At 36.4% G+C, this 22263-nt stretch overlaps 5 protein-coding genes and 2 long non-coding RNA genes across 9 annotated transcripts in view; 3 read left to right on the top strand and 4 right to left on the bottom strand.

The window, feature by feature from the left end:
• Window positions 1-52: 52 nt before the first annotated feature.
• Window positions 53-2195, top strand: LOC117781917 (DNA repair protein XRCC1). The gene is made up of 5 exons (XM_034618801.1): window positions 53-183; window positions 246-1379; window positions 1444-1532; window positions 1604-1914; window positions 1974-2195. The coding sequence occupies exons 1-5, from the start codon at window positions 133-135 to the stop codon at window positions 2123-2125; spliced, it is 1737 nt and encodes a 578-aa protein (XP_034474692.1). The 5' UTR covers window positions 53-132; the 3' UTR covers window positions 2126-2195.
• An 878-nt stretch (window positions 2196-3073) lies between these two features.
• LOC117780771 (protein valois) lies at window positions 3074-4672 on the top strand. The gene is made up of 3 exons (XM_034617420.1): window positions 3074-3647; window positions 3707-4083; window positions 4136-4672. The coding sequence occupies exons 1-3, from the start codon at window positions 3114-3116 to the stop codon at window positions 4317-4319; spliced, it is 1095 nt and encodes a 364-aa protein (XP_034473311.1). The 5' UTR covers window positions 3074-3113; the 3' UTR covers window positions 4320-4672.
• A 187-nt stretch (window positions 4673-4859) lies between these two features.
• LOC117780770 (ovarian-specific serine/threonine-protein kinase Lok) lies at window positions 4860-7410 on the bottom strand. 3 transcript variants are annotated; one of them, XM_034617416.1, is made up of 6 exons: window positions 6879-7410; window positions 6595-6752; window positions 6421-6529; window positions 5910-6350; window positions 5471-5705; window positions 4860-5400 (listed from the first exon to the last, which is right to left on the bottom strand). In XM_034617416.1, exons 1-6 carry the CDS (start codon window positions 7066-7068, stop codon window positions 5091-5093), a joined length of 1443 nt encoding a protein of 480 aa, XP_034473307.1. In that variant the 5' UTR covers window positions 7069-7410; the 3' UTR covers window positions 4860-5090. The 3 variants fall into 3 exon arrangements, with proteins under 3 accessions (XP_034473307.1, XP_034473308.1, XP_034473310.1); XM_034617417.1 differs by having other exon boundaries at window positions 6933-7408; XM_034617419.1 differs by lacking the exons at window positions 4860-5400; window positions 5471-5705 and adding an exon at window positions 5843-5852.
• A 434-nt stretch (window positions 7411-7844) lies between these two features.
• LOC117779832 (condensin complex subunit 2) lies at window positions 7845-12755 on the top strand. Its single transcript, XM_034616154.1, has 4 exons — window positions 7845-8181; window positions 8256-8585; window positions 8641-10215; window positions 11875-12755. The coding sequence occupies exons 2-4, from the start codon at window positions 8259-8261 to the stop codon at window positions 12217-12219; spliced, it is 2247 nt and encodes a 748-aa protein (XP_034472045.1). The 5' UTR covers window positions 7845-8181; window positions 8256-8258; the 3' UTR covers window positions 12220-12755.
• A 2128-nt stretch (window positions 12756-14883) lies between these two features.
• On the bottom strand, window positions 14884-15124 carry LOC117779835. The gene is made up of 2 exons (XR_004617035.1): window positions 15008-15124; window positions 14884-14954 (listed from the first exon to the last, which is right to left on the bottom strand). It is a non-coding gene; the product is annotated as an uncharacterized LOC117779835 (long non-coding RNA).
• A 2294-nt stretch (window positions 15125-17418) lies between these two features.
• On the bottom strand, window positions 17419-17961 carry LOC117779836. Its single transcript, XR_004617036.1, has 2 exons — window positions 17876-17961; window positions 17419-17816 (listed from the first exon to the last, which is right to left on the bottom strand). It is a non-coding gene; the product is annotated as an uncharacterized LOC117779836 (long non-coding RNA).
• A 2338-nt stretch (window positions 17962-20299) lies between these two features.
• Window positions 20300-22263, bottom strand: part of LOC117779834 (short neuropeptide F) — a 33207-nt gene continuing 31243 nt past the window's right edge. The window contains exons 2-5 of the mRNA XM_034616155.1: window positions 21577-21702; window positions 21058-21515; window positions 20507-20743; window positions 20300-20442 (exon numbers count right to left, since the gene is read on the bottom strand). Coding sequence (XP_034472046.1) covers window positions 20392-20442; window positions 20507-20743; window positions 21058-21515; window positions 21577-21682 — 852 coding nt within the window. The 5' untranslated portion in view covers window positions 21683-21702 and the 3' untranslated portion in view covers window positions 20300-20391. The remainder of the gene's footprint in view (window positions 20443-20506; window positions 20744-21057; window positions 21516-21576; window positions 21703-22263) is intronic.

Below are 22263 nucleotides of genomic sequence, written 5' to 3'. Positions count from 1 at the left end.
ATTGAAATTAAAAATCGTCAAGATCAGTTATTTAGGTACGGCAACGTTGAACTGAAACTAAAAGTTTTTTCTGCCAGGTGGCAACGTCTACTGCAATTTGATATTATTTTGGCCAAACAAAACATTTGTGAAATGCCGGTCGGAATTTTTAAATCTGTTCGCGAAGTAAGCAGCGAAGATGCAGTAAGTTAGATATTGCAAAAGTTAAGCAACAAATGTCTTTTGTTAAATGTTTTACATTACAGGTGCATTCGGCTGTCAATCTATTGAAGGAGAATGCCGGCAAAAAGTGGAAAACACAATCAACTGGCGAGAAAGCGGCTCATATTATTTTAGAGTTTGAGGAGCCACAACAAATCACTGGCATTGACATTGGCAATGAGCATTCAGCATTTGTTGAGGTGCTGGTCAGCAAAACCGGTTGCCAGCAGGATGACTTCAAGGAGATGCTCCTTTCCAGCTCATTTATGACGCCGATCGAGAGCAAAAATTCGAGTAATGTGAATCGAGTGCGTTGCTTTAGTAGCGATGCATTGTCAATCACCACACTGCCGGATAAATGGAAGCTGGTGAAGATCGTGTGTACGCAACCGTTCAACAAGCATGTGCAGTATGGATTGTCATTCATCAAGATGCATGTGAGCTCCAGTACGGCAGCAGCAAAGGCCAAACCTTTGGTGCCGGATAAATTTAAGCTTGCTCCTCTAGTGAGTCAATTTAAACTGCGCGAGGAGTCGCCCGATTCGGATCCAGACGGCAAGGGTTCCTCGGCGCTCTTTCAGCGCTGGAAGGCAAGTCGCAATGAAGTCAGCGCAGCAGCTGCAATTCGAGATGCCGCATCGCCAGCTGCACTGCGCCGATTAAGCGACACCAGGCCAGCTCCCTTAAAGGTGCAGGCATCCACGTCTTCATCTTCATCAGCAGTCACCAAAACAGAAACAAAGCTCCTGGATCGCAATCGTAATGCGCTTTTGTTTGGTGACGATGATCCTGACGAGGATGAGAATGAAGCTGCTAAGCTTGAAGATGCAACTGATGCCAAAAAGCAGCGACTCAGCAAACACATTGAAGCGGACAGGAGCAGACGCCGCTTTGAGTTGGAGAAAGAGCTGGAGCAGAAGAAGGGCAAAAACAAGCGTCAATCCATCGATACTCCCAAGGAGAGTCCGAAACCAACAGCAGCAGCAGCATCATCTGTTCCCAAAGAGAGTCCTAAACCCAAACCAGGCGCAGCACGTCCACAGAAACGTCTGTCCTCCTCCATAGATGACGTCAGCTCGCCGGCCAAAAAACAAAAGGTCAAAGCTGATAAAACGATTCAATATGTGCCATTTAATCAGCTTCTACGTGGTGTTGTCTTGGTCATCAGTGGCATACAGGTGTGTTGGACAACAATTCATAAAACTATATACATATATTTTTTTTTTTTGTATTCCCCTATAGAATCCAGATCGTGCAGATCTGAGATCGAAAGCTGTTGCATTGGGCGCCAAATACAAAGCAGACTGGGAAGCTGGCTGTACGCATCTTATGTAAGCAATTATCTTATTCGACTAAAATAATAATATAACTTTAATTTACAATATTTTGAATTGTATTACAGCTGCGCCTTTAGAAACACACCCAAGTATAATCAAGTTAAGGGTAAGGGCAAAATTGTAACTCGCAGCTGGATCGAAAAATGTTATACGCTCAAGAAGTATTTGCCTTGGCGTCGTTATGCGCTGGATACCACGGAATCGGGGCAGCCGGAAAGTGATGAGGAGCTTTTTGATATATCATTGAAGCCCACAGTTGATGACGATGATGATGACAAGCATGTGGAGATGCAAGTGAAAAGCCCTAAGAGCGAAAAACATGAAGCACAATCATCTGATCCCGATACTGAAGATGAATTGGAACGCGTTTCACAAAGTAAGATTTAAATTCATGCATTTTCCAGCATTTTTGAAATTCAAACGTTTATTTAACAGAGAATAAATTAAAGAAAACAAGTGAGGAGAATCAGAACAATATTAAAAACAAAACCAACGAATTGAACCAGAAACCAGTTTCCAAATTGCAGAATGTTTATGAAGCTAGCACGGATGAAGAAGAGTATTTGCAGGAACTTCGAAGAAAGTAATTTTTTATTTATAAATTGTATTTAGTTTAATTGACATGTATTAATATTGTAGATATATCATATGTTGTTTTCAAGAAAACAAGATTTTATTTTTGTCCTGTGTGGATTTGAATTCGAATTTAAAATGGGGAGGGATATAACAGATAGATATATCGTAAGAGTTTGTAATTTCATTACAAGATTTTATGGTTTCAATAAATAAATATTCTGTTGTTAAATTTAAATCTTTTGTTTGCAAATTATTCTAGATTTAAATGGGTCTTAAGAAAGTTTCATTTCTTTATAACAAGTTAAAATATTAAAAAGAATTTTATTGAGGCTATATTAGAATTCTAGAAATTGTTAAAAATTTTTCGAAAAGCACCGTTAGCTCTGGCGGCGTGGCGTCCTTTTAAAATGGGGCTGCCACCCTACAGAATTTCCCGATCTGGCAGCTTGTTCTAATTTAATAAAATAAAAATTCAGGTGCAACTTCGAAAAATTGGCTAAATTGAAATTTTTCTTATATTTGCAGAACTTTTGTTGGAATTTTCTTGATTTTATGATATTTCTTATTTTTTTTGAATAAAATTTTTAACTCCTCTCCCCTTAGGTTGATGAGCTTCAAATCTTTATTAAAATTTATATATATTTTTTTTAATTTCGAAATTTAAATTTTCATCAAAATGTTAATTAATTTCAAATTCATTGCATTTTAAAAATAGCATCAACTAAAATTTTAATTTTCGTTCGATCCAAATAAGTTTAATAGAACTGGTCACTCAAGTGGTTCATTCCCATTTTCAGATCAAATAGATCGTTCGTTCACTTTAGGGTTTAGTTCAAAATAACTTAATCCCATCATAACGATTGGATAATCGATAACAATATCGATTGCATGTCGTCGATACACTTCTGTCGATATTGTTATCGATAACTGACGATAGGTGGTGATAGGTGTAAGGTGGCAAACTCTTGGTGCGTTGACAGGACTTTTAAGCGACCGAAAATGTTTAAAGAAAAGTTCTCGGTAACATATGGCACTCCTGCGTCACATCAGCCACCGTCGGCAATGGAGCTGGCTGATAATCTGGACTATCCAAACCTTAATGCGGTCGACATGAATGCACGCCTTGAAAATCTGTCACCACGTCTTCACGATTGCTTTGACAGCATTACCATGAATAAAGAGAAGCATTTTGCACTGGCCACCAATAAGCGTGATGGTGCACACTGGTGGGGCGTGCTCTTTGGCTACAAGCAGACGGACCATATGACTGTCGACAATGCAGACTACAAGCTGCAATGTGATACGACTATCAATATATTGCGATATGCTGATCATAATGTGCTGCTTGTGGCACTGGGAGACACACGCTTGCAAGTTTGGTCAACTTATTCCACCGTGCGCCATCCCAAATCACCATACTGTTTATTTCTCATTGGCGAGGAAGCTGCTCACAAGGCGCCTATCAATCAACTTTGCGTATTTGAGTCAGAGCCAAAGAAAGCCGTTTCTACCTGTCTGGACAATACACTCAATGTGGGTTAACTAAACGATGGGTTGTGACATTATCTTAATGATTTTTGTTTTATCTTCAGGTGTGGGATCTTTCTGGTGCTGATTTGTGCTGCACATATCGTGCAAGCGCTGCCCACATTAATAAACTGACTGGCTTGGCAACATCCGTCACAAGTGCTGCCCAGGTAATAACCTGCGATCGTGGCGGGTGTGCGCGTCTATGGGATGTGCGTGCCTCGTCTCCCTCCTCTACATGCCTCTACGACGACCAGTCGCATTTGCTCAGCTTTACCTGTGCTGCATGGGCATCGCCCCGTGAGCTTAAGGGTGACAATTACGTTTACCTGGGCGACTACGATGGTAATGTGCATACATTGGACATACGTGTGCCGCGCAAGCTTCAGCAAACTGATTCCTATTTTAAAGATGGTCATGTCTCTCGTTTGCTTATTAATGGGTAAGTTGATGTACAGATTTATCGAGTATTAATCTAACCGATGCTCTTACAGCGATCACTTGGCCGTCATGAGCAACCAGCCAGTTGCTGTCAAGATAGCAAAAGTTCAGGAGAGCCATGAGATCGTTTATACTAACGAGAACACACATTCTCGTCTAACAGATGCCGTATGGAGCAATGAAAATACACTGTTGACCATTGGACATGGTCGAAAAATGGCCACGCACAAAATATAATTCCTATGTTATAGTTATAATTAGGATATTGCCGAATCTGTAATTTCCTAGCTAACAAATATATATTATTTTTTACATCAGCAATTGTGACCTATGCATCCGCTAAAATATTAAGCTTGTATGCTGCAAACATTACATACATATATATATATATATTAATTTTTTTTTGAAAATATTCACTCCCAATGCATCTTGTTCAACTAGGTCACACAATATGTAACATATCATTCGCTTTGTCACACGATATGCATTTATATGCAACAACAAGTAAAGTGATTAGAGTTAAATTGCTTATAGAACAGCTTAACGTTATAGTTAAGTACATAATCAAAATAAAAATCTTTAAAAAAGTATCACCATTGTTGATCGCATGTTGTATTTTAAATTGCAGCAAACAATGAATTGGGGAAAAGTAAGGTATTTATAGTTTTTTACAGCAATAAAACAAGCAAAGCTTTTGTCCACTTATTTATTCATATGTATGTATATAATTATATTCAAAATTATAATCGCGTCAATAAATGCAATAATTAAATTAAATTTGAGTTTCGAATGTTCTTTTTCCTTGGTTTTGACACAAAATTTTCAACAAAACGAAATTGCAAAACTTACACTAAACAACACGTAAAAATAAACAACCGCAGAAAAAAAATACTTTGAAGTTAGGAGAGTCAAGATGGTTAATCACTTCTTTTGCTGCTGTGTCATGGAAAAAATGTTTCCGATTAATTTTTCCAGAAAATTAAAACTTTTTCACGTCAGCTCATCAATTCATTGTCTTCGCCGCTTGGTAGGCGGTTCTAGGAAATTGTTCTCCTCCTCGCCAATTTCCATATGGTCCAACTTCATTAGAAGCTTGGCCTTGTGCAGCATTGATGTATCCCGCAGCCAGTTGCACTTGAGTACGGCATCAATTGAGGGTCGCTTTTCAGGATCCACAATGAGCATCTGTTTGATCAGCAACTTGGCGCGCTGCGAGACACCCTGCCAGGCCGGATGTCGGAAGCGAAAGTTACCCTTTTTAATCTGGTCACCAGCCGGTGAGCCGTATTCATCGGAAAATGGCAATGTTCCACTGAGGCTGCAATAGAAATTTTTAAATAATACGATTACAAGCTGGATATGTTACTTGATTAAATGCGATGTGTTACCATGTATAAAGAACTACACCCAGGCTCCAAATGTCCACTTTTTGGGTGTATGAAGCTCGTCCGCCGGTGATAAGCACCTCTGGTGCCACATAGAGGGGCGTGCCGCAAAGCGTACGCATCACTGAATCCTTGTGCACAAATTTGCTTAGCCCAAAATCAGATACTTTGAGTAAAGTATCCTCATCGCTGGACTCCAGCAGCACATTGTCCGGCTTCAGGTCGCGATGTGTGATGCCTGTATTAGAAAAAAAAAGTTGTAAATTAATTTTTCAACAATAATGGTAATCTTCTCTGTTAAGATAGTTAATTAGGCGAGATTTTGACTACGAAATACCAGAATTTCAACTTGTATAGGTTTATAAATGTTGATACCTTCATCTTCCTGCAACATAAATTCTAAACTTATACTCCACACTTGCACCAATTAACGTATTCTTACCTCTATCATGCAAGTACTTGACTGCATGGCACATTTGATAGAAATACAGTTTGGATGTATCCTCGCTGAGCAGTTTCTTGCTGATGATGCGATTTAGCAGGTCGCCACCACGCATAAACTCCAGCACCATATAAACAGAGTCAGTCTTATCGACAATGTCATGCATTCGCACCACGCACGGATGCGAAAGATTTTTCATGATTTTGGCCTCATTTAGGACACGAACCGGATCGTTTTGGTTATTGTTGGGATGTGCGCTTACTTCCAACATGTTCTTCTTAACAATCTTCATGGCAAATTGCTCGCAGGTGCGTCGCTCATAGACCAGTCGGACCAATCCATAGGCCCCTGAGCCCAGTTTGCGATTTATGTAATAGGTTTCTGTAATTTCACTGGGCAAGCCAATTGCTTCGTTCGGGCTAAGATCCTTGAAGACAAAAGCTGAAACGATGCAGGTGTTTCTTGCAAATATTTGTATGTATTTGAATGCATTGTTCGAATGCCCACTTACCCTTGTATGTGGGGTGAGAGAGCGCGATGATGTCGTCGTTTTGTAAAATGCGCGTTTTGTTTGTTCCGATCTTTTCACCATTCACAAATGTGCCATTCCGTGAGAGATCCTAAGGGATGCGAAATGAAATAGAAATGTAGATCACCTTTGGGCTAGGTACCTTTTTCTACCTACCTGTATATAAACCGGATTTGTCAATTCACAGTTGGCGCGCTTTATGATAAAATGTACTTTCGATATGCGCGATAATATCTTTTCAGATAAATCATTGAGAGTCAATATTAAATCATTCGCTTCTCCACGTCCAGCTGAAAATTCGTCGTTGTTTAAGTCTAATAAGAAAATAATAATCAAAAGTTAAAATGGGCGCAAATAGATAACATTATATGCATACAAATGTTAACTACAACTACAAGGAATTGAGAAAGAATAAACATGTAATTTTGCATAACAGTTACCAACACAAAAGGACGAATTCGTATAGATAATTTTGTATGGTTTGATGCTCGTACCCAATGACTTTATTTTAATATTTTTGCCATAAAGTCGACCCCATACAATCTTCTCCATTGGTTGGCTCTCAACCTGTGTCCAAATGTTGGACGCTTGACTCTGGGTGGCTTGTGTTCCCTGCGTGTCGCGTGCCATGTTTCTATCCTCTTCTGTTTGTGCCTTCTGTTCGTTATTCGTTGTAACTGTTTCTATTCCGGTTAAATTCGCTGCGCAAATGTCAGTGTGCAGTTATCTCAACCGACACATACACACAATAAATACTTTTACAAATATCAATCAAAACGACGACAAATTATTTTGTATACAAGCGCGACGCTTTTGTTGCGCGAACTACATTCAGAAATTGTCTACATTTAATTATTGATGCGCTTGCAAAATACTTTAGTTGTTTTTATACACAAATCACAATGTTTCCAAGCTGCGCGCGACAAACATCTGTATGTACAAAAGTGATGTTGCTGGAATGCCGCTATTGAGGGCTGCACTTACTGCTCGATAATTAATCGACTTTATGACGTCACTAAATTGATGTGTAGCCCTGCTAGCATGTTAAAGTTACGCACTTATTATTTATTTAAATTAGTTATATATCAATAGGCTACACAATTACGAGGGAATGGCGCCCAAATTTTAGATTTATAGAATATCAAATATGATTCGTTTAGGTCAACTATTAAAAATAATTTAATTAACCTCTTTTTTTTATTTGAATTTTTAAGTATATATAGGATTGGGCATAGTGAGCCCGACAATAAGGCAGTAAAGCTGCAGACATAGTAGGCGTGGGAACTGCAAACTGACTATATATGGAGACCAAGCTGTAGCATCTGGGTCAGTCGTCCAGGATAATTCAAGCGTCATAATCGAAATTCATTTTAGTTTTGAGTTTAGTTAAATCGAAGAGCTGGAAATTGCAAGTCAGGATTTTCTTTTTAATCATTTTCGTTAAATCAAATTTTTCGATATCAGAAAAGCGACCGTTTGACACAATTCATCGTTGTTCCTGTTTGTACTATTTTCCAACACTAAAATATCGATATTAACGAGGTAGCCCTTGATTGCGGCGTCGTTTGAAAGCAACTGTAAACTATTACCAATACAAGCATAACGTCAAAACGAGAAGCAAAAAGGAAAACTAAATAATAGGAAACAAAGAATAATTAATTGCAATTTGTCAAACTAAAACATTTGCTAAGCGATATTTGAACGCGACCACAGCTGCTTGTCAGTAGTGTTGCACAGAAAACGGTAAGCGTCCCTGAAAAGTGTTTGCTTAAGACAATCCAAAATAGTTGTTGGTTTGTTTGTTTGTGTTTTTGCAGATCATGACTTTGTCGCGCTCTGAGACATCACTGCGTCGTTCCGCGGTGGGCAGCCACCGTGAGAGCATGATCCGGAACATGACCAATTTGGTCAACGACGATGAGGAGGAACGTCGTGAGGCACGACGCCGCACGCTGATACAGCAACAAACTCCTCGACATCGGGACAGCAGCGTACTTGAGTCCATCGAAGAGAACGAGACGATAAAGAAGTGCCTGGAAATCTACAATGGCAACAAACTCAGTCGCGACAATGCCTGGAGCTTATCGTTGATAGACACTCTGTCCAATCTACTTGATCGGCATCACAAAACCTTGAGCAACTTTAAGGTATGTCACTAATATTTTCGCATTGAATTGCAATTACTACCACATTCAATTTTAGATGGCAGGCTCATCTCTGGAGGCTTCATCAAAGGTTTATGGCCTACGTGTGGATTCCATATATCTGGATGCTATGCGCATGTCTGCAGGACTCAGTGCACGAAAACTAACCGAACAACAGCTGAATGCAGCTGCGGATCGCGAAGAGAATAATGAGGAGAACGTTGAAGGTGCCGCTGCCAATGATAATTCGCAGGAGCAGGCTGCGGCTGCGGCGCCCAAGCCAAAAAAACGTGCGCGTAAGGCGGTCGCCACTGTAACCAAGAACAAGGACACACTCAATGCACGCTTGGACACAGCGCCGTTGCAGGATGCAGTTTTTGGCAAACTCAACTCCACAGTGGGATCCATTAATGCCTCCAATCGGCTGATGCACAACATACTGCCCACGGTGGACTCTGAACTAAAACTGCGTACAAATTATCGCTTCTGGAATTCAGAGGAGCTGCCGGCGGATGTGACCGACTATACGGTGATGGACACTGACATAAAATACACGGATTCCCAGACGCTGGTTAGTGCAGAATGGGTTAAAAAGCTGCTGCGCTACGAGCAACAGCTAAATCTGCGACCTTTGCATACGGGATACATTATTACCGATGCTCCTAATCCGAGCAATGCCAATGAGCCCATGGTTCCCCGGCAGCTTCCAGAAGATGAGGATATGGAAGTGGATAATGCTGATGACTTCTATGAGAATCCCAAGGAGCTATCTATGGCCTTTGACATCAATGCCGAGTGTGAGCCCATGCCGGAGCTGGATGGACCGATGCCAGCTGCTTTGGAGGTAGACGAGATTGAGCTGGAGGAGCTGACAGCCGAAGAGCGTACCACTCTGCAAAATTGTCGACTTTTGCGCAAGCAACCGGAGCGTATTGACGATCTGCGTCCTGTCGATGGCAGCAGCAGGCTAGAGTACTCATATCGCCCAATGGATCAAATATCTCAATTCTGGGCTGGCCCGTCGCATTGGAAGTTCCGGCGTACACGCGCCCGCAGCACGTTGGGGCAGCTGAACGTGCAGGATAATAATGCAGCATGTGGACGTGGCAGCAGCACCAACAACAATGCAGCTGCCGCACGTGCACGTCGTGCCGCTCAGCAGGCGGCAAGGCGACGCAGCCAACAGCTGAACTTTGGCCTGTATATTGAATCGATGTTTCAGACACTCGAATTCAATACAAAACTGCGCAAGGCCAACTGTCAAAAGAAATGGGATGCCCGCAAACTTGTGCTGCCCACCAGATTCGAATTTGAGCCAAACTACTTCTATAGATATGAACATGCGCCCAGTATTAAAGTCACTCGAAGATTTGGCATTTCGGATGACGAAGATTTGGACCGAGATGCGCATTCGGCAATTGACGATGGCGGTGATGATGTTGAACTCTTTGACAATGATCATTTTAGCGCCGACACTCCCAATTCGCCGACGTCCGGTGTTCAGCCGGGTGGAGATCCTGGTGCCTCGTTCATGGGCGGCGATCCGTCAATTGGTGTTAATGTAACACAAGGCAATAACTGCAATGATACGGTGCTCGAGATTGCCACAGATTTTGAAGGCGCACCAACGCAGGTAAGTTGATATCACCCACATACCTGTATTAATTATACCAGTTACTTAAAAAATAAGTAAAAGGGTATATTGTGTTCGTTGGAATGTATGTAAAAGGGAGAAAGAGGCATCTCCGACCCTATAAAGTATATATATTATTGATCAGCATCAACAGTCGAGTCGATATAGCCATGTGTGTCTGTCCGTCTGTCTGTCTGTATGAACAAAAGAATCTCAGAGACTATAAGAGATAGAGATACCAAACCAAATTTGGCATACTGATTTCTATAGACCACACGCAGATCAAGTTTATTTAAAAATGGTACTGATGATAGGGACTGGCATCTCTTAATTCAGCTGTACCATGCACTATGGTCCGCATGACAATTTTTTTGGAATAAAGTCATTAATTAAAGTTCTTCAAATTAACGATTTTTTGATGGTGATGCATTCAAAATACTTCCAACTCAAATGTTGCATAACCAAAGTTTTCACATTTTCTATCAGTCTTTAGCAAACAGCTGTGAAACAGAGTTGCTTTCAATTTTTTAGGTTACATTTAATTACATTACAGCCCTAATTCAGAAAATTTTTTAACAACAATAATCGTGGATTATATTCGTTGTGGCTTGTACTTTGTGTTTATAAATCCGCGTTGTTGAAAATCAACGTGCAATGTATTGTTTTTTTGTAATTTAAAACTTGCCTCGTTTAAAATTTTTTTTATTAAATTTTATCTTTGGAAAGAGGTAACTAATTTTGCTAGCATATGCTAGCAATGTGCCTATATGCATTTTGTAGAGAAATCAATTCTGAATTTGTACTATTAAGCTGAAGTTGCGCATTTTTGCGCATTTCTCTAAATTTCACTTTGGTCTTGTATGATATGATATAGCTGTCCGATTTGGATCAAATTTTACCAACACGTTAACGGCATAGTCACACACCTATCCTGCAAATTTAATGCTGTTAGCTTGAAAAACAAAATTTGCATATCGCAGAATCCAAAATAAAGGCGGCACCACGCCCACTTTGGAGGCCATTTGCGTATTTATATCATAGGCCCAGTCCAAAAAACTAGACCAAAAAATCTTTATTCAATCTCGAGTTATTAATTTATTCCTGAAAAAATCGTCATCCGGACCATAGTGCCATGCCATTCTCCACGCTTTTATGCAAGTGTTGTGTGCTTTTGGTTGAATTTTTTCGTCATTGGACAATATTTTGAAGACCAGAGAGGTTGGTTTAAATATTGAGCTATGTAGAATTTTTTTACAACCTGAAGCAGTTGCTACATGAATGGTTGGTATAAAATAACTGCAATGAATTATTGCACTCAACTTGGGTAATGTCAGCATGATCCTTGTTCCTGCTATTTTCAAGTCGTCGCACTAAATCCACGTGTTCAACCTAGGACCCGTTGGGTGGCAAACTAAAGCGCGCGGCGAGGAGCCAAATTGAGCAACAAGCCATGCTCCAATAGGGGATGCAGGCCATATAACAATTAATTTTAATAATAATTGTAATTTCTCAAAAATGCTTTGATCTTAAAAAAAAATTTCTTTAAAATACTTTAATATATATTTAAGTTAAGTAACGGGTATCCTATAGTCGGGATCTCGACTATAACCTTTCCGGCTTGTTTTTACTTAATCTCTTTACCATTTCCATTTTTTGTAGGTTACCAAAGTAATTGTGCCTTTTGCAAAACGTGCCAAGGTAATTGACATGAAGAATCTCAAACGCAGCTGCAATACCTTAATACAAAAACAATTGCTAAAAGAAATTTCGGAGGAAAGCATACCAGCTCATCCAAAATCTGAGAATGAACATTACGCCAAAGGAATGGCCTCATTTAAGGATGTTTACGATACATTGCCCAACATGCTGTCCACTAAAATGGCAGATTCATTATCACCCTCGGTGGCATTGTATGCTGTTCTCCATTTGGCCAATGATATGAGATTGCGTCTCATTCCGCAGGATGACAATGAAAACTTTACAATAAGACAAGTAACGGATTAAGATAAAATATGTATAGACTTTGTATATTAATAACAGTTATAATTATCAATTTCCTTAATCAGAAATACCAGTATTCCCATAACCTTATCAATCACTTCATCAAATAACTCTGTGTATTAATATTAATGTGCATCAATCTCAGTTGTATATTTAATTCCGGTTACTTTAAATATTTGTCATCTTAACATTTTTCAAAAATATTTATTAAAAGATTAAGCAGCAACTGAAATTCTAATCGTTTATTTAAATGTTCCAATTTTTTCAAGCGAGTTTTTCACTGAGCTATTTGACTAAATCTGTAACTGACAACTTTTTATGCAGTTCTGCGTTTTATCCGCTCACTTTGTTGCTTCTCAGTTATCATCTCGGCAAAACTTACACATTACTTTTGTTTGTTGTGTGCATTTTGTTGACTCAGACACAGTGAGAAAGGAAAATGACAAAACGGAAGCCATTGTGGGTGGCTTTGTTTTCCTTTGTTTTAATGTTTAATTATACCCTGTAATAAGACCTTATTGTCGAGTATTTGTAGATGAAATTATGAAATAAATCAGACACTTTTGACATAACTTTATTATTGGTTCCATAGAAATCGAAACCAACCGAAAATCTCCCAAAAATGCATGGAGATTTAAGAGATTGTCGGTTGGTTTCGTTTTCTGTGGCACCCCTGTATAAAACCAATATTGCTAAAAAACGAGAATATGTAAATATTTAATTAAATTATTGTTAATCCACCTTTACCCATTTAAGCTGTAAATAAAAAAAAAGTATAAGAAATTAGTTTTCGTTATTTTTGTAAATACAAAATTATTAAGTAAATACTTAGGTAAATTAAAATTAAACATTTCCAAAGAAATGGAATGGAAATGGAAAATTAATGGTTTAGGTAAATAAAGTTAAAATTTTAAATATATGCAAGACAGACATATTACATGATTTTTAATCGAAATGGTAAATTTTTGTGCATTCGCAGTTACAGGGTATCATTAATGGTATCATCAAAACTTATTGTGTTTTCCGTTATGGTTCTTGTTGTTTTTCCATTTGCATACTCAACACTCGTTTTAGTTGCGCCTTCATACACTTTTCCAGTTGCTTGTTGCTGTGTCGCCTCAAGTTGTTGTTGTTTCTTGCTTGTTGTGTTTGTGTGTGTGCGTGAGCTGATGTGTTTGTCTGACACATTTGTGCTGCATATGTGTTAAAAAGTTCAGTGTTTACTGAGCGCTTTTAGGCGCCGTGACTCTTGCTTCAAATACCGCTGTCTGCTCTTTATCTCTCTCCCTCTCTTACTCACACACAAACATGTTTATATGTAAGTATTTGTGTGTGTAAATGTGTGTAATTGCATATTATTTGCATAAATATTTGCTAAGTACGCTGTACAATATAAATACAACAACGTCACAAAAGCGTCACATAACATTTAAATAGCATAATCAAACTTTTGATATTAGCAGCAGCAAAAAGTTTAAAGTTAAACATTCTAGATCCCAGTAATTCCTAACCTTGTTACACCTGCTGACTGACACCTGTGTCATATAATTTAATGGCTTTTAGGATTTGTAAAAAACTTAAAAATTTAAAGAATTAAGATAATGGTATAACACTTAATTATAATGTGAAAAATAATCAAAATTTGTATAAGAATATTTGCATGTATAATATATAAATTTGTAAAATTTAATTCAAGCCGTTTTTGAAAATATTACCAAAATAATGTAAATAAAAATTCTCATTTTTTCCAGTAACTCATAATTAAGTGCATTTTCGTGTTGTCAACGTCAAATGCAATTAGTAGGGCTTAAACAAATGTGTTTCATGTTCAAAAACATACAAATATTACCGTACATTTACAGCACCCACGCTTGCAGGTGAAAAGTTAATTATCATCACAAACATTGCTGGAAATGTAGACAGGGGCAAGGGGATATTATGAGACACCAAGTTCAACCAAGTTAAGCCAAGTTATAACAGAGAGCCGGCAGGAGTCGTTGCTGTGTTTGTCTTTGGCCATAACCATCCGGTTATGTTGTTAGCCTCGTTTTACTTCAGCTATTACCACTGGAGGGGTATCTCTCTGTCATGTTGGTTTTGGTTTTATTTTCATGGTTACGATCTCACATTTGTTGCTTAATTGTATTACGGGTAGGCGAGATGATAATTGTTTAGATTTTTAGAGGACTATTTGCTTGCCCAATATTCTGTCAATTCGGCAGCATAACTTTGAAATTGAAACAAATCACTTCTTCGTATTTGTTACGAGTATTAAAATATTTTTTTTGTTAAATATAAAACAATTTTTTACCAAACTACAAATGAAACTGTTTTGAGTTGACGTTTTTCGCAAATGAATTTTCGTAAGGCAGAGCATAGGTGATCATTAAGACCAGGCTTGCCACTTGAACCTAATTTAAGCTCATCGCAACGTTCATTTGAATTATTGTAATTATTAGGCTGTCCTGGAGCCCATATATCTTTTAACATGATGGGTTGACCATTCGAAAACCACACGTGAATAAACTGCTTGGCCAGATCATTCCCTGAAGTCCAGTAGATATCGTTAATTTTGTTATCTTTCAAGTATTGGTTAATTCTATTAGTTATTAGCTCTGCATCCATTGCATGACATTGTTCGTTGGCATCAAACCAGTTAACTTTCCGTTTTGTTTCTATATAGTATAATCCTTTACCAATCTTTAGAAAAGGCTCTGTATCTAAGCCATCGGGTATACCTATTTAATAAATCATTTGAGATACTATCTTCAATAGAGTTCAACTTTTTTACCATCTTTAACTTCTCTGCCTATTTTGTATGCCAAACTTACGACCAGCAAGCCGAATATTATTATGAAAGATACTTGTGTCTTGAACATGTTTCTTAATACTGAACTATCTGTCAAAATAGAGGCCCTTACATAGTACCAATGATAACGTTTTGTGATACTTCAAATATGTACTTACATTTTCTTAAGTGGTAAATTACCAAATGCATCTTAATAATGGTTGCGATAATGGCTTCAATCGCTCACTTCAAATCTAAGTGAATCATTGGGGATGTTCAGATAAGTTCAACGTGACCAAAATCTTAAATCTAATTAAAAATAAATAGTTAATAATGACTTTGAAGAAAAATTATATTCATTAAAATATTTAGTATTAGTACAATCTATTTTGCAGCATCAAGAACATAATTAAAATGCGAAAAAAAGGCATTATAATATGTTGTTTTCTAATAGAAGTCAAAACATAAATAATTCTCGGGCCTACTAAAGTCGAGTACGAAATATTTGATTCAAGAATGGTCTTAAATTTTAGTCTTAGCTAATATATTAATCATCTTTTGTACTAAATTCATATAATATCACTTTTTGCCTATTTAAGTACTGAGTCATTGTACCTTTTTTATGATAAGCTTGGAAAGAATATTAAATATCAGAAACAAATTATATATGATGTTAATATAAAGTGTTTGCCACTAAACCGGACCTATTTATTTTTGTATTTTTATAGGATTATTTGGTAAGTAACATTTGAAATTGCAACAAAAAAGTTGACTTCTCATTAATTATTAAGTTACAATATTATTTATTATCACAGCACTTGAAACTGTTGTGGCTTGACGTTTCTCGCAAATAAATCGGTTTGGGGAAACGCATTGCTGATCATTAAGTCCAGGCTTGTTACTTGAATCTGATTGAAAGCGAAGCTCACTACAGCGCTCATTTACATTATGGCTGTTGTTAGGCTCTCCTGGTTGTCAAATACTTTTCAACTCTATAGGTCGACCATTTGAAAACCACACATGTTTAAACTGTTTGGACAGATCATTTCCTGACGTCCAGCATGTATGATCAATTTTGTTGTCTTTCAAGTATTGGATAACAATATCCCATGCATCCATTGTTTCAAAAGAAATAAGCTCAGCATCCATTGCATGGCATCGTTCGTTGGGTTCAAACCAGTTTACTTCCAATTTTTTTTTCTGTAAAAACGGATCTGTTTCTAAGCCATCTGGTAAACCTATTTAATAAATCATTTTAGCTACTACCTTAAACTAAAATTTTTCATATCATACCATTTTTAAATTCTGTGCATATTTTGTATGACAAACTGATGGCCAGCAAGCCGAAGAATTTCAAGAATGAAAATTGAGCTTTGAACATTGTTTAAGTAATGAATTAAACATTTTTTACGAAATGCAGGCCTTATATAGCTTGACTTTATATAGACGAATATAAAATATAAATATACAAACGCGTAGTCACCTTTGCGCAAAGGGGTGCCCTTTTCTTATAGTTTAATTAGCAATATAATTAAATAGTATGATAATTAGTCTTCGTTTTTCATGAATAGTTTTACAATTCGAGTTCATTATAAAGGTATGAATGTAGAGAGAGAATTTCTGGTCCCAGTCCACGCCCTTGTAAATATACTCAATGTAGTACATGTAGTGAGCAAGGCGGCCAGCTGATAAGCCAATGATGTCAGATTTATACAGAGCTGAAACTACTAATTAAAATTGCCTTTCATTGAATTATACACTTAGCCCCTATACTCGTATGACCCATTTTAAATGGAAAAGAACAGAAGAACGGATGAAACGGCAAATGGGACAGACAATAAAGAAAAGAGAGAGAGATTGACTGGATTTTGTTGTCGAAAATAAATCACTTTCGACCTTCACAAAAAAAGTTTCTGTTCTTCTTAAAAGTAGGCAACATTGGTGGAAGGTATCGATGAGCTTTTGCAGCAGCAGCCAGAGAACGAGAAAGCTTTGTAGACTGCAGCGCGTGAGGTTCATCCGCTGTTCGCTTTTCTCTCCGAAAACAGCTCGGTTTGGCAAGCTTTCGGAACCTTATTTAATTTACTTTAGATCATTTTACAAAGCTTCACGTTATCTCTTTATCTATTTTTGTAGCTATAACTACAGGTTTCACTTATGAATAACAATGATTGAAATATTAAGTTTTAATTTTAATTCGAGAGTTGTAATACTATGTGATCATTTCATCTAAAAGCCCAATTTGCAGTCTACTATGAAATAAAACTTGTAAATTGGAACAAGTATGTTGATTTCTCAATATTAATTTATTAGTAATAATTGTTATATTTTATTTACCGTTATAAGAATAGCGATTACCAAATGAAAAATGAAACTGTTTTGACTTGACGTTTCTCGCAAATAAATCGTTTTAAGGTAGTGCAATGACCATCATTAAGACCGGGCTTGGCACTTGGATTTGCTTTATATCCCATCCCATCACAGCGTTCATTCGAATTATTATAATTGTTAGGCTCTCCTGGAGCCCATATGTCTTTTAAATGTATTGGTTGCCCATTCGTAAGCCAAACATGTATAAACTGCTCGGCTAGATCATTCCCTGACGTCCAGTACTTATTTTCCAATTCGTTATCTTTTAAGTATTTGTTAATTATATCCCATTCGTCCATTGTTTCAAAAGTTATTAGCTCGGCATCCATGGCATGACATATCTCGTTGGCTTTAAACCAGTTAACTTTCAATTTTGTTTCTATATAGTACAATCCTTTACCAATCTTTTGAAAAGGATCTGTTTCTAAGCCATCGGGTATACCTTTTAATAAATAATTTTAGATAATATCTTTTGAACTCTGTTCATCTGTATTATCTTACCATCTTTAATTTCAGTGCTTATTTTGAAAGCCAAACTAAAGGTCAACAAGAAGAAGAATATCACTAAACAACCTTGAGCTTTGAACATTTTCGTATTACTAAATTGTCTTACAGAGTGCTAGGGCTTAAATAGTCGAAGTTAAACCGTTTTTAAATAATTTGAATTTGGAATATGCCCCCCTCTACGTCCTTGTGAATACACTTAAATTATAGAATACACTTAAGGCTATCTTAAGTGGTAAAAAACTTACCGGAGCCCTCTTCATTCCATGCATGCGATAATTGCTGTAAACTAAAGCGTAATAATGATTAATGATACAAAATGTAACCATTACTTATGTAAATGAAACATTGCATGTTAACGGGCAAAAGTGTAATAATCTTTTGCAATTAAATGTACTTAAGACAACTACAAATACTTATCTTGACTCACTGATAAAAATATCTGTTATAATTCAAAACTTTTAGTTTTAGTATCATGCATGTAACTTCTTGTGATGGTGTTATTTCCGTCTGTAAAAAGCAAGCTGGTTGTTTCGTGCCTCTTGTATTAGATTGACCGACCCTTCACATTAGGACCTTCAATTTGAGAATAGCTGGGTTTGATTCCAAGCTTAATATGTTAAAATCCTGCTATGACACGAGACTGCTCTATGTAGCATGCAGCGTGCTATTAATAATAACTTAATGTATCAAGGAAAGAATAACATTTTTCAGGAATTAAGATGTCTTAGCATGTGATTAAAATTGGAAAATTCTATTTTCATACTCTTGGAGACATTTGATACAGTTACAGTTGAAAATATAATAAGCTAAATAAAATTTATTTTTAAATTGAACTGAATTATGTGAAATTCCAATTAATGTAGGTAGGGTGGAAGCATACTTTTGGATGTGAAGTATGCATGAAAGATATACTAAATATACACCTGTTACCAATAAAAGATCATGTGCACCTGGCTCGAAGAATGAAAATATAATTGTATAATACAGTACCCAATAAAGTAAAAACAAGTTTGTCAATTTTTTGTTCACTCCCTTCAGAGTTGCATCATTTATTAATTTTTATTTTGTAGCATATGGTATATATAGAATATTGGGTAAAATATTTCGCATTTATTCAGCATGCTGCGTTCTGCATTTTATTTACATTCATGATATTTGATATATTGTTCTATAGGTATATAGATATACATATGCATATAATACTCGTACTTATAACGCCGGCTGTGTGGATAAACTGACTCAACAATTTTCATAAAATTGCTTTCCTCTGCATTCCTAGTACCTCTAAACATTTAGTTTACGATAAGCATTTAATAAGATGTTTCAATATAACAAAGGGCAATTAATAGGGGTATTAAAGTTTCAATGATGGTGTAAATCAAATACACAAAAGAATATTCTTATTTTTTTTTTCTTTTAGTATTTTCAAAAATTGTTGTTGTGTCAGTTATTTTATTTTAGTACGTTTGTATGTATTTTGTTTTTTTTTTTAATACATAAAAGTTTTAATACATATTTAGTAGACAATTATACTTTATTATATATTTATATATATAGTATATGTATTTGTTATTTAATATACCCATATAATATAGTAGTAGATATATATGTAGTGTATATAATTCATTTAGCACACAGAATATAACAATTGTTGCAGTAATACACCTTTCGGGGGCCTTTTAATGTTTTTAAAACATTTGAATTTTATTATATTATATATATTAAAATTTTAAAAATTATACAATTTATAACATTTTAAATAATTAATTTTTTTTTCATTTTAATAGTTTTCAATTTATAACAAAATTTGCGCTACAATTTAAAACTGTTCTTACAGTTGCCGTTATATACATATAGAATTTTTTAATTTTTCCTTTTTTATGATAAGATTGACGTTGTAAGAGAGGCAATTTAATTGAGCTTATTAGGAAATTTGGCCTGGGGACTTGCGAATGCCTAAATAAGTATATAATCACCTAAAGAATTCAAAAATATTTTTTCTTTTTAAAAAAGTATAGTTCACTTTCATATGTTATGTAGCAAAGGATACAAACTTTTATTTGTAACTATTTATTTTTCAAACTCTAAATGACACTTTACAAAAATTACTTTAAGAAAAAAATAAAAGTCACAAATGAAATTCTAAATACTTTTCTTTATATATCAATATTCAATTATATAATGTGCAAGTTTTTAAAATTCATGGGCAAAATATTCAAATCAAATATAAAATCGTTAAGTAAATTGCTGCACAAAAATATAATGTACACATAAATTGATAAGTACGTTTATAATTATTGTGTATATACTAATATATGTATGTATTCCTTAGCCCTTGATTTTGTTTAGCTCCCTACACCTTCCGTAAATGCCTGTCAAAAACTGTCTCTCAGTTGAGTTTTCATTTGGTTTGTTTATATTCGGCTCAGCTGTTGTTGTCATTATTAATTGTCTTGTTGTCCATGTGTTCCGAGTCCATTTTCATATCAAGTTATAAAAGGTGGTAAAATTTAGTTTTGTGTCTTTGGTGCGATCGACGCAGTCTCAGCAGCTAGCGGCAACTGAATGGACAGGAAAAAAATGAAAATTAACTTAAGATTAAGGAGAAATTCTTTTTATGCTAACCTTCGGTTCATTAGGAGCTTTGCCAGTGCTGCGTCCCCAGCGCAAACGCATTGGTTTACGTGCCTCACGCTGGAACTGGTACTCGGAATTGTCCTCATCCTGATCCTCATCAATATCCTCGGAAGAACCAACAGCACGTTCGGCAACAGAGGTATCATACTGTTGTTGCAACGCCAACAACCAACGGGTCATGTTTTGCCACTTTTGCCACTCGCGTTCCAATTGAGCACGTTCGCGCTAAATAATTATACAGATTATTTATTTTACCGAACACCATTCCAAAAAACATGGCTCGAAAAAATATAGTTAAATTATAAAATAAATTTTTTTAAATGAAATTAAGTTAAATTCTTTGAAAGTAAAAATTAAAAAAAGTCATTTAATAAATTACTTTATTGACGGAAACAATAAGAAATAATTTAAGAAGAATTTAAGAAGAAAAAAAAAGGTTTTTTATATAATACTGAACCAAGATTTAAACAAACACATTCGGCTCAGATGTTTCAGAAACTGTCTGATTGTTTCAGCTATATTTTTAGTTTTTTATCTACCTGATCTTTGTCCGCACGGTCCAGCACAACGTTGAGCACACTACGTCCCCAACGCAAACGTTGAGGCTTACGCACCTCACGCTCAAAGGCGGCATCATAATCATCAGAGACCTCCGCTTCACCACCATTAACTGCTTGATTTATCTGCTGGCTGTTCAGATTCAATTCACGCTCGAGAAGATCGTCGTAGAGTGTGCGTCGCATCTGTGGCAAGTTGGGATCGCTGCGTCGACCAAATCGCAGCCTCAACGATGGCGACCTAATGGGCTTCTGATTGACATCCCCGAACCAACGTTTTTCCACAATATTATTCAGCATTTCTGGATCGCTGCGTCCAAAACGTAGACGTAACGATGGTGAACGTTGTGCCTTGCGCTCCACTTGATGATTCGGAAAGACAATGGGACCGGCGTATTCACGTTGCAGCAGATTATCATACAGATTGTTGATGGGAGCACCTTTAAAGTTTATAAAAGGCTTAGACAGTTGCTTAGCTTAAAAGTGGTCAAGGGAGCTTACCTTGAACTGCGGTTAGCTCAGCGCTGGAATGTTGAAGCATTAACAGATTTAAGCTGAAGACGACCAAAGCGCAGCCGTAGCTCAGCTGTGACTTGGAGTGCATCATTTTTGATTTAGGTGTATTATCTATAAATTAAAGACAAGATTGTAGATGGTTGTATATTAAATTTAACAGTCGTTTTTCTCTGTTTAAGCATTTAATTTCATAGTAATTCTCTTATCGTAGTTTAAGAAAGTTGTAGTGGTGACTTTATTGAATTTGATTGAATTAAATTTTACTATTTGTTTACCTATTATTTAAAAAAAAATTAATTTCCTTAGGTGATTGTAAATTGGCCTATAATTTTTAATTACATTACTAGTCAAAGAAGAAGAGATTTTACAGTACATCTTATCACCAGTTTAACGTCTGTATTTTATCGTTTAATTTAAAATAATTGTCTCTTGATTTCCCAACTTTTAACTTATCGAACTGTGATTTGAGTAATTAGCTTTATGCCAAGACTTTTTCATAGCTCTAAACTCTAGCTTAACTGATTTCCTTATGTCTTTTAAGTGTCTCAATTCAATTTCCGATTGGTTGTGTCATCACGTATACGCGTCTTATCACGTATACGACACGTTGCATCGCCAACAAAATATTTCGAATGCACTTAAAGCCTCACACTCCAGCTGAGACTGCACTCG

The sequence above is a fragment of the Drosophila innubila genome (assembly GCF_004354385.1).
Source record: "Drosophila innubila isolate TH190305 chromosome 2L unlocalized genomic scaffold, UK_Dinn_1.0 4_B_2L, whole genome shotgun sequence".
Taxonomy (NCBI): Eukaryota; Metazoa; Arthropoda; class Insecta; order Diptera; family Drosophilidae; genus Drosophila; species Drosophila innubila.
This window is presented reverse-complemented; position numbering and strand designations above follow the sequence as displayed.

Coding starts and splice junctions, on each gene's coding strand:
- LOC117781917 (XM_034618801.1), top strand. CDS start 133: ATGCCGGTCGGAATTTTTAAATCTGTTCGCGAAGTAAGCAGCGAAGAT. Junction 1,533..1,603: donor GCTGGCTGTACGCATCTTAT/GTAAGCAATTAT, acceptor ATTGTATTACAG/CTGCGCCTTTAGAAACACAC. Junction 1,915..1,973: donor ATTGGAACGCGTTTCACAAA/GTAAGATTTAAA, acceptor TTTATTTAACAG/AGAATAAATTAAAGAAAACA.
- LOC117780771 (XM_034617420.1), top strand. CDS start 3,114: ATGTTTAAAGAAAAGTTCTCGGTAACATATGGCACTCCTGCGTCACAT. Junction 3,648..3,706: donor GTCTGGACAATACACTCAAT/GTGGGTTAACTA, acceptor TTTTATCTTCAG/GTGTGGGATCTTTCTGGTGC. Junction 4,084..4,135: donor TCTCGTTTGCTTATTAATGG/GTAAGTTGATGT, acceptor ATGCTCTTACAG/CGATCACTTGGCCGTCATGA.
- LOC117780770 (XM_034617416.1), bottom strand. CDS start 7,068: ATGGCACGCGACACGCAGGGAACACAAGCCACCCAGAGTCAAGCGTCC. Junction 6,351..6,420: donor CTCTCACCCCACATACAAGG/GTAAGTGGGCAT, acceptor GCATCGTTTCAG/CTTTTGTCTTCAAGGATCTT. Junction 5,706..5,909: donor CAAGTACTTGCATGATAGAG/GTAAGAATACGT, acceptor TTTCTAATACAG/GCATCACACATCGCGACCTG.
- LOC117779832 (XM_034616154.1), top strand. CDS start 8,259: ATGACTTTGTCGCGCTCTGAGACATCACTGCGTCGTTCCGCGGTGGGC. Junction 8,586..8,640: donor AAACCTTGAGCAACTTTAAG/GTATGTCACTAA, acceptor ATTCAATTTTAG/ATGGCAGGCTCATCTCTGGA. Junction 10,216..11,874: donor TTGAAGGCGCACCAACGCAG/GTAAGTTGATAT, acceptor CATTTTTTGTAG/GTTACCAAAGTAATTGTGCC.